Here is a 12,536-nt window from a genome sequence, read left to right on the forward strand (position 1 = left end):
TTTGGGTATTTGTTTTGAGTTGGCCTTTGGCCTTTACGCACTAACCACCATGCGAGAATAGATATGGGCCTCGACGTCGTGGTATCAGCCGAAGCTTTGTCAGACGTCCAGTTTAGCATCGTGGGCCTGTCGGGTTTGTGCCATCCAATATGAGGTGGTACTCGTCCCGGCTCGTCGCACAATGACCCGGAGTGCTGCGGGCGATGGGCCCAGACCCCAGAGTGCTTAGGATGTAGACCGGCGGGGACCTCTCTGCTGAGCCTAGGTAGGGATGCGGCGTGTTGATCTTCCGAGGGCGGGCATTGACCCCAGAAAGGTGTGTCCGGCCAGAGTGATCGAGCGTGTTGGGTAACGTGGTGCACCCCTGCAGGGAAGATATATATTCCAATACCGTGTCCACGGTAATGGACGTTCAGACTTATATCCTGATCTTATATAACTATAAATGGATACTTGAGATATGTGATGGATATGTGGCTCCGGGATTGCTTTCTCGCGGGGAGTCGAGGAAGGATCTCTGGGCGTTGATGCTACAACATGTTTGTTAATTATAAACTGCTATTCTTTACTCTTCTACATGCTGCAAGATGTTTGGAGCTGCTTGAAGATGCTAGTCTTCGTTAGGCTAGGCCTTCCCCTCTATTCTGGCATTCTGCAGTTCAGTCCACAGATACAACCCTTCCACTTGATATCGATGCATACTTAGTATAGATCTGATGCTTGCGAGTACTTTGGATGAGTACTCACGGTTGCTTTGCTACCCCTTTTCCCCCTTCTTTCTTCTTTCCGGTTGATGCAACCAGATGGTGGATCCCTGGAGCCAGATGCCACCGCCGATGGATGCTACTACGTGAAGATTGCCGACGACCAGGAGTATTTAGGATGTCCCAGGAAGGAGGCCTTGCCTCTTCGATCGTGTTGCTTTTGTTCTAGCCTTCTTAAGGCAGTCTTGTTTAACTTATGTCTGTACTGTTGCTTCCGCTGACTCTTGTGTATCGAGCTTGTATCCGAGCCCTCGAGGCCCCTGGCTTGTAATATAAAGCTTGTATTATTTTTGATTTGTGTCTAGAGTTGCATTGTGATATTTTCCCATGAGTCCCTGATCTTGATCGTACACATTTGCGTGTATGATTAGTGTACGATTGAATCGGGGGCGTCACAATGTGCAAGGAGGATATGCAGACGGCAATTTTTATAACTTTTTAGTGTTTTTTTTCTAAAATTTGTGGATAGTTACTCACTTTTAAATTTAATGGAATTTCTTTTCGCACTTTTCGGTTAAGGTGGTCACAAAGAAGATACACATGTGCGTTCACATCATGCACATGAACACACCCTCTAATCAAGCCTTAGGCCATGAGTTTTTTCTCGAATTAAAGAAGGGAGCGGGGTAAAGTGCCCCTCCACGTTAGTGTTACAGGTTACATATATACATTACGAACACCAACACCACCCTCCACCGGCATTGCCTATTGCTAATTGCTCCTTGTAGCCCACCCTTCCACTTCAGCAAAGAACATGTATGTGTCTCCCTTTAGTAGTCCCGCTTGCTTCCATACACGGCCTCTCTTGCGACGGCGAGGATAACTAGCTTGGATGGCGTGGCCCCGTCAAAGATGATAGAGTTGCGGTGCTTCCAGAGTTGCCACATAATTAGGATAATGATCGCATTGGCATCCCTCTTAGCCCTTCCTCGTCCTCCCTTGTCCGGGCACCATGTGGAGAGGTCATCGTCCGGTGTCGGTATGCACTCCGGCTTGCCTAGGGGGTGGCATATCGCCGTCCACACCTCACGCGCCAAAAAACAGTGTAGTAAGATATGGTTGATGCTCTCTTCCGCTTGGTTGCATAGTGGGCGGCTATCTTGATGATCAAGTCCTCTTCTTGCCAATCAATCGGACGTCCCACATCTGTTCTGAATTGCAAGCCATGTGAAGAAGCGGCACTATGCTGGCGCTTTGGATTTCCAGGTAAATTCGGGCGTTGGGGCGGTTTGCCTGCCCCAGAACTTTGTGGCATAGGCCGTCCTTGTGTAGTAGCAGCCGTTTGCTTCCCATGACCAGGTGATGTTGTCTCGTCGTGTTGGGTCAAGTTCCACTCTTTCAATTGCAGTCCACGGTCGCAGGTATTCACAGCAATGATGTTGTCAACTCCAGGCCCACTTGAGCAGCCCAACGATCATCCTGCAATGCCTGAGAGACGTGCATGTGGTTCTTAGACCTTTCCTGGCGCGCTCGTAAATAGGCGGTGCGAGCTCCGGAATCCTATAGCCTTCAAGCCATCTGTCCTCCCAAAAGAGTGATGTTTGACCGTCGCCTATCATCCAGTGAGCTGCTGCGTTGAAGATTTGCCTTGATGCTCGTGGCACTGGGATTTCGAATTCAGCCCATGGGCATGAGGTGTCCGATCTTTGCAACCAAGGCCACCTTGCCTGCATGGCGGTGTTCATCCATTTTAGGGTTTGGAAGACCAAGGCCGCCCGCCCATTCGGGGGAGCACACGGCCGGCCTCCCATGCGACGGCACAACGGCCGCCGGATGAGTTTGCCTCCGCGCACCATAAGAAGGCTGCGGCAGATTTTGTTCATTGATGCGATCGTCTCCCGCGGGAGATCAAGCGCCATCATCATCATCGCGTGTAGCGGGATTGCACATAGCACGGATCGGCCTTGTATTGGGCCACATGGCGGAAGCCTTGCATGGATTAGCTTGTTTCTGCGACCATACCAAGAGCACACGCGCGCGCGGGCGTCCGCATCATCATCCGTCCAACCCGTAATCGGTCGATCAACCCCGTAGGTAGGTAGGAGTAAAAAGGACCTGCCCTCTCTGGAAGCTTCGTCACAAACGCTTTTTTACTGTGATGTGACGGCGTTGAATGATCCGGCCGTCGTCGCTCTCACGCATTCATGCCGGGTGCGCTCATCCACTCAAATCAATCATTCCCCTTTGTTGACAACGCACGCATCGCATCATGGGGTGGGTTGCCCCGCCACTGCTAGCCCTTATCTGAATCCACCGATCAGCTGAAACTGAAACGGCGACCTGCCACCGCGGGCACTGTGCTCCTCCGGCGAGAACGACGCGCTTGACCTTGACGGCCGCCTTGGGGTCACCGGCCGGCTAGCGGCGGCGTCCCCGTCCGCTATAGTCCACGCCCGCCACACGACACGGTAGAAGGGACCTTCACGTGGCTCCGTCTGGTCTCTGGATGGACGGAAGGAGCTTCACCACACTTCGTACGCTGCGAAGAAGGCTCCGGTTGATCCACTGGCTGGCTGGCTGGCACACGGTCGCTTTCACGCATTGGCTGCTGCGCCGTATCCGACCATGGCGTCGCAGACGACGGCGTGGCCGCGAGCCATATCCGAGCGGACTGGATTTGATGAGTGGATTGGCTCGGACTGGTTGAAGCAGAACGAATGGCGACCTACCCTTACCGACCCGTCTTCGCAATGCAGGCCAACAAGATAAAAATCTAGATTTTACAAATAAAAATCTAACAAACGAGATTATCGTTTGCTACAATCAATCTCAGATACTAGTGCTCGTGCAAGTTCTTGGTGCCCTCTCTGGCGGTTTGGCCTTGTCAGCCAGCGAGCGAGCGAACTGCCGAACACCGCCGGAGATAAAAGAAAGACTCGGGGAATATATATATACTGCTAATAATAAATTAACGCAGACGTACATGGAGCCAGTTTCGAAATCCAAATCCCGGACTCGATGGATATCTACACACGGAACAAATTGAAAGAAGAAGGAAAAAAGAGAAGAACTCGAGAGAGGGCGCTTGCCAACACAGCCAGGGAACATTTGTCGCGCGCGGCGGGCGTCAGGGCGGCGGCGCGGCCGGCGCGCGGCAGGTCGGGCAGGAGGGGCGGCGCGACCCCGCGGCGGGGGCGGGGACGGCCAGCCAGCGCTCGATGCAGCGCGCGTGGAAGCCGTGCCCGCAGGATGGCATGGCGCGCACGGCGTCGCCGTCCGCGAACTCGGCCAGGCAGATGGCGCACTCGTGCGCCGCCGCGCCCGCCAGCCGCGTCCCGGACGCCGAGTACACCAGCAGCGGCGGCAGCGGGGGCGGCGGCGCCGGCTCGGCCACGGCCGGCTTCTCCGGGTCCCCTTCAGCCGCGCCGTCGACGCCCCGCCCCTCCCGCTGCAGGCGGCGGCGGCGGAGCAGGCACCTGACGCCGGCGTGGAGCGCGAGGGCGAGGGCGAGCGCGGCGAGCAGGGAGGCGAGGATGATGGCCATGTTGCCCGCGAAGTCGCCCGCGCCCGAGTAGGGCCCCCACCGGTTGGTCGCGATGGCGGTGGCCGTCGCGTTGCCGCGGCCCGCTCGCGCGCGCTCCGGCGTCGCCATGCCCGGCCTCCCTCCGTTCCCCTCTCGCTCCGTTTCTTTCTTTCTCTGGCTGGCTAGGCTGGCGCGTGCTCCGGCGGCAGGCAGCGCTCCGTGGAAAGCGAGGCTCGCCCCGGATCACTAGCTGGTGCTGGTGAGTGGAGTGGAGGTGGACTGACTGATTGATTGGTTGGTTGCCGTGGTGGTGGTGGTGCAGGTGAGATAGGCCAGACCCAGACGGATGGATGGATAGAGGCTGGATGGGTTCGGGAGCGTGACGTGCCATGCCCCCCTATCCTCCCGGCCCCGTCCTCAACCGGCTAACCGCCTCTGCTTGTCCTGACACGATGAGCAAGGGGTGCACACAACGTCAGACCTGCCGCTGTTTTCCACTGCAAAAACATACATCAGTGACCCCCGCAAAAAAAAAAAAAAATCATACATCAGTGATTCGTCGCGGATAGGGAGGGGCATGGCCGTCGCTTTGCACAGAGCAGCCACTGGGCGAACCTACCGAAAGGTTTTGTACGGGTTTTACTGATTTATTTATATATAAACATTCTAGAAGGTTCTGGTATGCTTTTGCAATTTTTATTTATTTTTTATTTTCTAAAAAAAATCCACAGAATTTCAAAATTTGTGTCTGGGCTTTTAAAAGTTCATACTTACAATAAAATTATTATTTCTTGATTTGTTTCCAAGAAATTTTGGAATTTCAAAACATGTTTGTGTTTTAAAAAACAAAAAAAGGCTCAAAAAATGTCCACCTTCCGAAAAATGCTCGCTTTTTCCAAAAGAATCACAAGCATTTTAAAATGGTTCGCAGTTTCAAATACAATAAAAAAATCTAAAAATATGTTCACACTTTTGTATAATATTATCTTTTTGTTATTTTTTCAATAGGCTAAATGAAAAGAAAATAAGTACTCCCGCCGATTAGTATTAATTGTCGCTGACTTATTAAGCCCGTGACAATTCATATGGATTAGAGGGAGTTCTAAAAAAATCCGTTGCTATACTTTAGATGAGCTCGAGGTCAAAAATGAATACTCGACACAGAGGAGCAATTTGGCTACCGAGCTCATCTACACCCGATAAACAGTAAAACGATACTAGAAAAAGTAAAAAAAAAACTGTTTTTTTGCTTGGTAGATGATTTAGTGCTTGAGGTTCATGCAAAATTTTAGCTTGTTTCGACATATGAGGAGCTCTTAGAAAAAAGACAAATTGAGGGTTTTTGAGAAAGTGTATTATTCATGTACCCTTTGCATCGATTTTTTTTCTAAGAGCTACTCAGCTGTCCAAACGATCTAAATTTTGGTACGGATCTCACGCGCTGAATCATCTACCATGCAATTTTTTTTTGAATTATTTGAATTATCTTTTTTTTTTACTATTCAAGGGTGCAGATGAGCTCAAGCTAGAAAGGAATATTCGGTACCCCTTCACTTTTTTACTTGTCTCTCTTCTATACATAAACAGTACTAGTATACTTGCTCTTATATTGTTAACTACTAATATAAGACCGGTTTAAAGTGTGTGCTAGTCTATCTGGGATTGGGTGAGGGTGGTGATGTGTCATGCACTCAGATCATCATCCTTCACTCATAACTGGATAGCTTCTTCTGCTTTGTTTTGACCTTGCACTTATCTTGACGTCAATAATCCGCATAGTACTGTCAACTCTGACTATTCGAAAGATGCCACTTTGAAAAAGTAATTACGGCAAAATTACACTGCAAATAATGGTTAATTCGATATCCATGCCACGGCCGCAAATGGCATTTATCAAAGTATAAGAATGCTGGCAATGCAATGGTTAAAAGTTTCTTTCCATGTGAATTTTTTGCGTCGTCCGATGAAAATTTCAATCAACGGGTCAATCTTGTATAGTTTTTGAGTGGTAGGGCCAATTTTCTCATGGAAAATGGATAAGGTTGAACAGTTGTAAATCCATAGATGTTTTCTCACTAATAATTCGACCGATCAGGTCATGGGCACCACCATCAGTTGCAAGAAAAAACAATGCAAAATCGAAAACGCAAGTTCTTGTCTCACAACGAGCAACTGAGTGAACTATAAGAAACCCCACCACATTGAAGGCTAGATTAGCAAAAAACATGAATTTACATTTCTTTTGGAGAAAAAACACCATGTCTAGTGTAATCGTTTGGCAAATAACACTGATCAGCGGATTAGGCTTATTTGAGCGTGTTTATGGAAGGTGGGTCCCGCATTTCGCTTACGTGGCATAACAATTAACGGAGAAGGGGGGGGGGTGGTCTAAATTTACCAAATAGTCCCTGAAGTTTTACATAGACACCCTTTCTTCGAAAAGCAAAAGCGATCAGCCCCCGTGCATAAAACTGTAGCACTGTGCCCATGAGCTGTCGGAATCCCGCCCGCCGCCGCTAGGTGGTCGCAGCTGCTCCGCGTGCCGGTCGTTGCGCATGAAGGCATGGAGCCAATGGCGACGAACAGCACGCCGCCGGGAGCAGCCGCCCTGCAGGACACCCTCCGCCACTACCGACACCGAGGCGGTCAACGCCGGCAGTCGGGGCCCTCCCTCAGCTTCAAGTAGGCGACCGCCGTATATGGTATGTCTAGCCGCTGGCTAGAATTGATTCAACAACGTAACTACTCCCTCCGTTCCTAAATACTTGTCTTTCTAGGCATTTCAACAAGTGACTACATACAGAGCAAAGTGAGTGAATCTACACTCTAAAATATGTCTACATACATCCGTATGTAGTAGTCATTTGAAATGTCTAGAAAGACAAATATTTAGGAACGGAGGGAGTAGCTCCTTTGCTTGTATGTCCGCATTCGACCGCGAACAATCGGCCAATCAACGCACACCTAGATCCGCAGTAGACAAAGTACTTCTTGCAACACCGAGCACTGTGCATGCGTGCTAGTTGTTGTTGCTGCTTGCGGGAGGTGCGGCGGCCACCTCGCTCGCGGGGCAGAGGAGGCGCCATCGATAGGGTTCTTGGTGGGGAGACCGGCCGGGCTGAGAGGAGAGCGGCGTGGCGGCGGAGACCCACACACTGCACCGCGAGCATCCTAGGAGGTTTCGAGGCGCCGGGCGTGGATCCGGCGTGGGGCATGGCGTCGGAAGGGCGGGGGCTATCTGGTCGGCGGCGGTAGAGGTGGAGCCAGGATTTCTCAAAGCCTGGGGCTAAAATTAAGGGGCTAGAAATAACACCAAATACCATAGGTAGAAGAAAAACGGCGCAAAGGAATTGTTTGGGTCTTCTTCATCTTTGATTCCTCGTTAAAAAACAAGAATGAAACAAAGTTGACTAAAGTCATACTACAATTTAAGATTACCAATTCATTGATTTCGGCTCATAAGAAAGAACTAGGAGAGAAATTTATATTATACTAGAAACTTAACATTACCTATCCAGTCGGTTGTGGAGATGGACCGGTGGAGGGGACCCAGAAAGGACCGCTGCAATGAGGGGAGCGATTGGAGATTTGGAACACCGGTCGCCTGGGCGTGTCTGGTGGACAGTGGACTCGAGCAATCGAGAAGGGTCTGGTGGACAGTGGACCGCAGCATGAACGTGATTTTTTTAGATCTACTCCCTCCGTTTCGATTTACTTGTCGTGGTGTTCGTTCAAATTTGAACTAAAACCATCAGATGGTCAGAGCGATCGTCCATCGTTATGATGGAGAGCGATGTTTTTGTTTAGCGAACGATGGAGAGCGATCTTGTCAAAATCAAAATCCAGTACCGGGCTGGAGCGAACAGGCGATGGAGAGTTCTGTTGGATAATTGGTTCTGTATGGGCTGAGGCCTGGCCAACTGGACTTCTTGTATGACTGGGGCTGGGCCTATATAAGGGAAAACCCTATTGCACGCTCGCTGCGTGACTAGCAATCAAGATGGGCCGGCCCAGTGAGGAGATAGCGCAGGCGCTACAGCATCCCGGTTTTGGGAACCTTCTGGAGGGTTCCTGAACGGTTTAGGGAACCTTCTAGAAGGTTTTTGAACCGGGTTTTCATTGGTTTTTTCTGTTTGCTTTTTCTTTGTTTTTTTCTTTTTCTTTCTTCGTTTTTCTGTTTCTTTATTTCATCTTTCAATTAAATTTTCTTCTCTTTTTATTTCCTTTTTGTTCATGTTTTTTCTTATTTCCCCCTTTTTCATTTTTCATATTTCCATTTATTTCTCAAAATGCATGAACTCCTTTCAAACTCAAGAACTTTTTTCAAATTCGTGAATGTTTTTCAAAAACGTTTTCTAAATCATGGATGTTTTCCATATCCGTGATTTTTTTCACATTTGTGAAGTTTTCGCCTAAAATTCATGAACATTTATCAATTTTCACTTTTCCGTAAATCCATGAATTTTTTCAAAGTTCGTGGACCTTTTCCAAATTCATGATTTTTTTGTCCGTGGCCTTTTTCAAATTTGTGAACTTTTATAAAATGCATGAACATTAAAAAAAATCGTGATTCTTTTCCCAAATCTGAACTTTTCTCAAATCTATAAACCTTTTATTAAACTTTTTTTATGAAACCTTGTCAGAGGGCGGGGAGCTTCCACATTGCAAGCTGAAGAAGAGAGTTGGTCCAATTAATTAAGGTAACCGACCCAAAAATCATAAAAAACTAATAAAAACCGCGTACGCAACTGCTGATTCAGCATTATCTTCAGATTTTATTGTATGGAATGCCATGTTTGATGGGAGAAGCAGATATTGAGAAATTTGCAGGTGCTTCACACTGTATATTGCCAGAAGAAAGCTATGAGCTTGAGATTAGCCACTGGGAGTATATAGCAATTGCGGCTTGGATTATGAGTAGCCCTGTGAAGGAGAGGGCCAGGTTCTGATGAAGGTTGAGAGTGATGTACAACAAATTGCAGCAGATTCATGGGCTCCATTATTGAGTAGGTTGACTCAATCAGGTTTGCAACCATCTGCATAGCACCTACCTAAAGTGGCAGCATGCATATGATTTGGGAGAAACAACAATTTGGGGCAAACAACAGAGTTGATATTGTCATCTTCTCTCTCTCTCTCTCTCTCTCTCTCTCTCTCTCTCTCTCTCTCTCTCTCTCTCTCCAGTCTTCCCCCATTTCTTGCTTTCCAGATACAATAGAGTAGACAACAGGCATAAATCATGATACAAGACTAGGGCTATCAGAGGTAATAACAAGGTGAAGAAAATCTTGCAAAAGATATATCATGATAATCAAGCATAATAATAATAATAGGTCTTAAACTCCAGAAAGGATCGAAACCAGGTAGGTAGCTCTAGATATTGAAAACAGGTGGTCATAACTTTCCAGGTTGTCACATGTCATCCATCACAACTAAGGAGAAACTTTGGGATGCATTTATTCTCAACTCATCTATGATGGAGCTCTAGTTTATTGGTAGTGCAGATAGCTAGTGTCCATCCATATCCTTGATCTTGAGCCTGAGCATGGCATTTCTGTTCCAAACAAAATGGGAAAGCACAAAGGATCAGGGATGAAGACGATTAAGCACAAGTGGAACAAGACAAATTGACAAGGCAAGTAATTGTGCAACAACATTCAAATGTTATGTGTCACTCAAAATGCAGAATGATATAATTGACCAAGCAATGATGACTAGATGCTTCCATACCCCAAATGTGGTGTATTTTTCCTTATACAGCGTGAAAAGTAAAGAAACAATAGTCAATGAGGGTAAAAGTCACCAAGGGGGAGTTTCTAGACTGGATTGTACACTTGACATGTAGGGCAAAAATATCATGGTGGTATATCTAAATTGAAAAACATTTAACAACACAAGTGTGCCGGTGTAAACTATGCTATCCAGAACTGATAGGTGTGTATAATTGCATGCTTAAATAGACATACATGGAAATTTTATACCATGACACTACCGTATCCTTTCTCGCAAAAAGAAAAACTATAGTATTCTAAAAAAACTACAAGTATCCACATCCAGAGTAACATGAGTGAGGTTCACCGTTCAAGGACAGCTTACTGGTGATAAGAATTCATATAATGTGATATCAATATGTGAGAAATGAAGAAGATCTATTACATGAACTTCCATTCTTCAGCTGCTAATCCCTCCCTCTAATATCCCGGATATATAACCCAAGACAACAACAATAGTCATGACCAAAAAGCAAAAAAACCAATTGTAGCGTTTATAAATCATGCTACAAGTACATAAAACATCTCAATTGTTGCTTACTAGTCTTCCTAAAATGGCCCGAGGAATCAATTATGTACCTACCACCATTCCATGAATGTACTACACCATGACTATTGATGAACAATTAACTAAAATAATAGAGGACCAATAGTTTGTCAATGCCATTCATTCCACAACTACACTGAATATTGTTCGTGTATTGATCTAAGCTACAGATTTTAGATTTAAAGCACACAACAAGACAAAGCAACATAATACAAAATAGATTGATAGAGTGTACAATTCAAAAACATTATAACCTCAACAAGACAATAGATTATATGAAGACTAAAAACAAACCTTGTAGGATCATCCTTGGGTGCATGAAATACAGGAGGCCATATCATCATAAGAGGATGGATTTCACAGAAAAATTTATCACCGTCTTCCTTCTCATACACCTTATGCATTGTTCTGCACTTGATGTCCAAGAGGAATGTGCATCGACCCATGTCCAAGAACACAAACTCAGCATTGTCTCCTGCCTGGTTTATAAGGAGAGAAGCATTGCCATCTGACACACTCAAATCAACAAACATCTCACGCAAATAAACGGTGTCCATCAGCAACCATGTGTACCCGTTGTGGAGCCAGATGCGAAGTTGAAACTTCTTGACAACGATTAGATATACACCAGCAGCATCATCGGCCTGTGACAATATGGTGTTTCTCTCACCATATTCCATCCCTTCTGGGAGCTCAATTATGGAGAAACTTGAGGCCACCAAATCCAAGACAATAATGTTGCTCCATCCAGCTGGCACATAGATTTTATTGCTGGACAACACAGATTTAAGTACTGACCATGGACGAGGGGGCTGCTGTACGATCAAGCTATGATTCATGCGCCATATGCCATGTTTCAAGATATATATGTATACCCTGTGTTTTCCGTCCCTTGTTTGGTGCATCAACACATACAAGTAAGACAATTCATCCCCTTCTTCTTTGGGCAGGATTTTAGAGTAAGTAGTGCCGTCGAATAAGTACTGAGATTGGGGGCGTGGAAATGGTGGGAGGATGTCCATGCCTCTCTTAGGACACACCACTTTGTGCACTGCAAACGTGGTTCCAATTTCATCATGCTGCCTAATGAGGACGTTGCCATTCCAGCAACCAAGGATGTAGGTTGGTACCGACGGTACTCTCTGATAGGTGCCAAAGCTAGAGGTTGCGCGTTGGATGACAGCAGTGAGTTCACGGGGCTGAGGCAGTATTGGGATGAAGTTTGGGGTGTGCTCACCTTTGTTGATGTAGAAGCCAAGAAGGCGGGGCGGGTGGATCTCACGAAATCGATGGAGGAAGGCGCGGTCGGAGACATGGGCGAGCCAGCGTGTGCATACGAGGGCGGAGTTGAGAAGGGTGGTGGTGAAGACGGTGCGGAGGAGGATCTCAGTGAGGAGGTCGTCGTCCTCGAGCACCTTGGATACCGCCGCCATTGATGTTGGGGAACGCTGGTCAAACTGGGGTTAGGGGAGAAGAAGTGCAGGTCGATGCCAGGGACGGTGAGGTGAAGTCACCGACGAAATTGCGACACTCATCCTTTAATTGCTTACGTTTCAGGCAAGTGAAGAAACTGCTTCTGGCACCTACCCCAAAAATAAATGACCAGCCAGCCTGGCCATTTAAACCAAAAATGGTAACTGTCACAGTGTGCAATAACTGTGGGCCACCTGCTTTTATCTTCCTTTTTATTGTGGTGGCGTGGGTTGCTTGCCTTTGTGATCCCCACATTGGTCCACTACGGTCACCGTTCAAGTGCTGACCCATTCCAAGCTGCTCATGACATGACCGTGCTCCCCTTCAAACAAAAAGAGCACACATTGTTATGATATTTTTATGTGTTAATTAGTGGTGGCCATGGACAATTTGCAAAGTAAAACAAATGACCATGGAAGTATTAAAAGTACTTATGTGTTTTATTTTCTGATGCAAAAGTTTATTATTTCTTACTGGAAAGTTTATATTTTTTGATTAGGAAGTACGGTCACCTAAGT

At 47.0% G+C, this 12,536-nt stretch overlaps 2 protein-coding genes across 2 annotated transcripts; both read right to left on the reverse strand.

Moving 5' to 3' along the window:
• Nucleotides 1-3,652: 3,652 nt before the first annotated feature.
• LOC123133202 (RING-H2 finger protein ATL79) lies at nucleotides 3,653-4,652 on the reverse strand. Its single transcript, XM_044552734.1, has one exon. The coding sequence runs from the start codon at nucleotides 4,354-4,356 to the stop codon at nucleotides 3,832-3,834; it is 525 nt and encodes a 174-aa protein (XP_044408669.1). The 5' UTR covers nucleotides 4,357-4,652; the 3' UTR covers nucleotides 3,653-3,831.
• Nucleotides 4,653-9,497: 4,845 nt separating this feature from the next.
• LOC123133203 (uncharacterized) lies at nucleotides 9,498-12,032 on the reverse strand. Its single transcript, XM_044552735.1, has 2 exons — nucleotides 10,840-12,032; nucleotides 9,498-9,781 (listed from the first exon to the last, which is right to left on the reverse strand). The coding sequence occupies exons 1-2, from the start codon at nucleotides 11,976-11,978 to the stop codon at nucleotides 9,736-9,738; spliced, it is 1,185 nt and encodes a 394-aa protein (XP_044408670.1). The 5' UTR covers nucleotides 11,979-12,032; the 3' UTR covers nucleotides 9,498-9,735.
• Nucleotides 12,033-12,536: the final 504 nt, after the last annotated feature.

This window comes from Triticum aestivum, chromosome 6B (genome assembly GCF_018294505.1).
Source record: "Triticum aestivum cultivar Chinese Spring chromosome 6B, IWGSC CS RefSeq v2.1, whole genome shotgun sequence".
Classification (NCBI taxonomy): domain Eukaryota; kingdom Viridiplantae; phylum Streptophyta; class Magnoliopsida; order Poales; family Poaceae; genus Triticum; species Triticum aestivum.

Coding starts and splice junctions, on each gene's coding strand:
- LOC123133202 (XM_044552734.1), bottom strand. CDS start 4,356: ATGGCGACGCCGGAGCGCGCGCGAGCGGGCCGCGGCAACGCGACGGCC.
- LOC123133203 (XM_044552735.1), bottom strand. CDS start 11,978: ATGGCGGCGGTATCCAAGGTGCTCGAGGACGACGACCTCCTCACTGAG. Junction 9,782..10,839: donor CCCAAGGATGATCCTACAAG/GTTTGTTTTTAG, acceptor TGTTTGGAACAG/AAATGCCATGCTCAGGCTCA.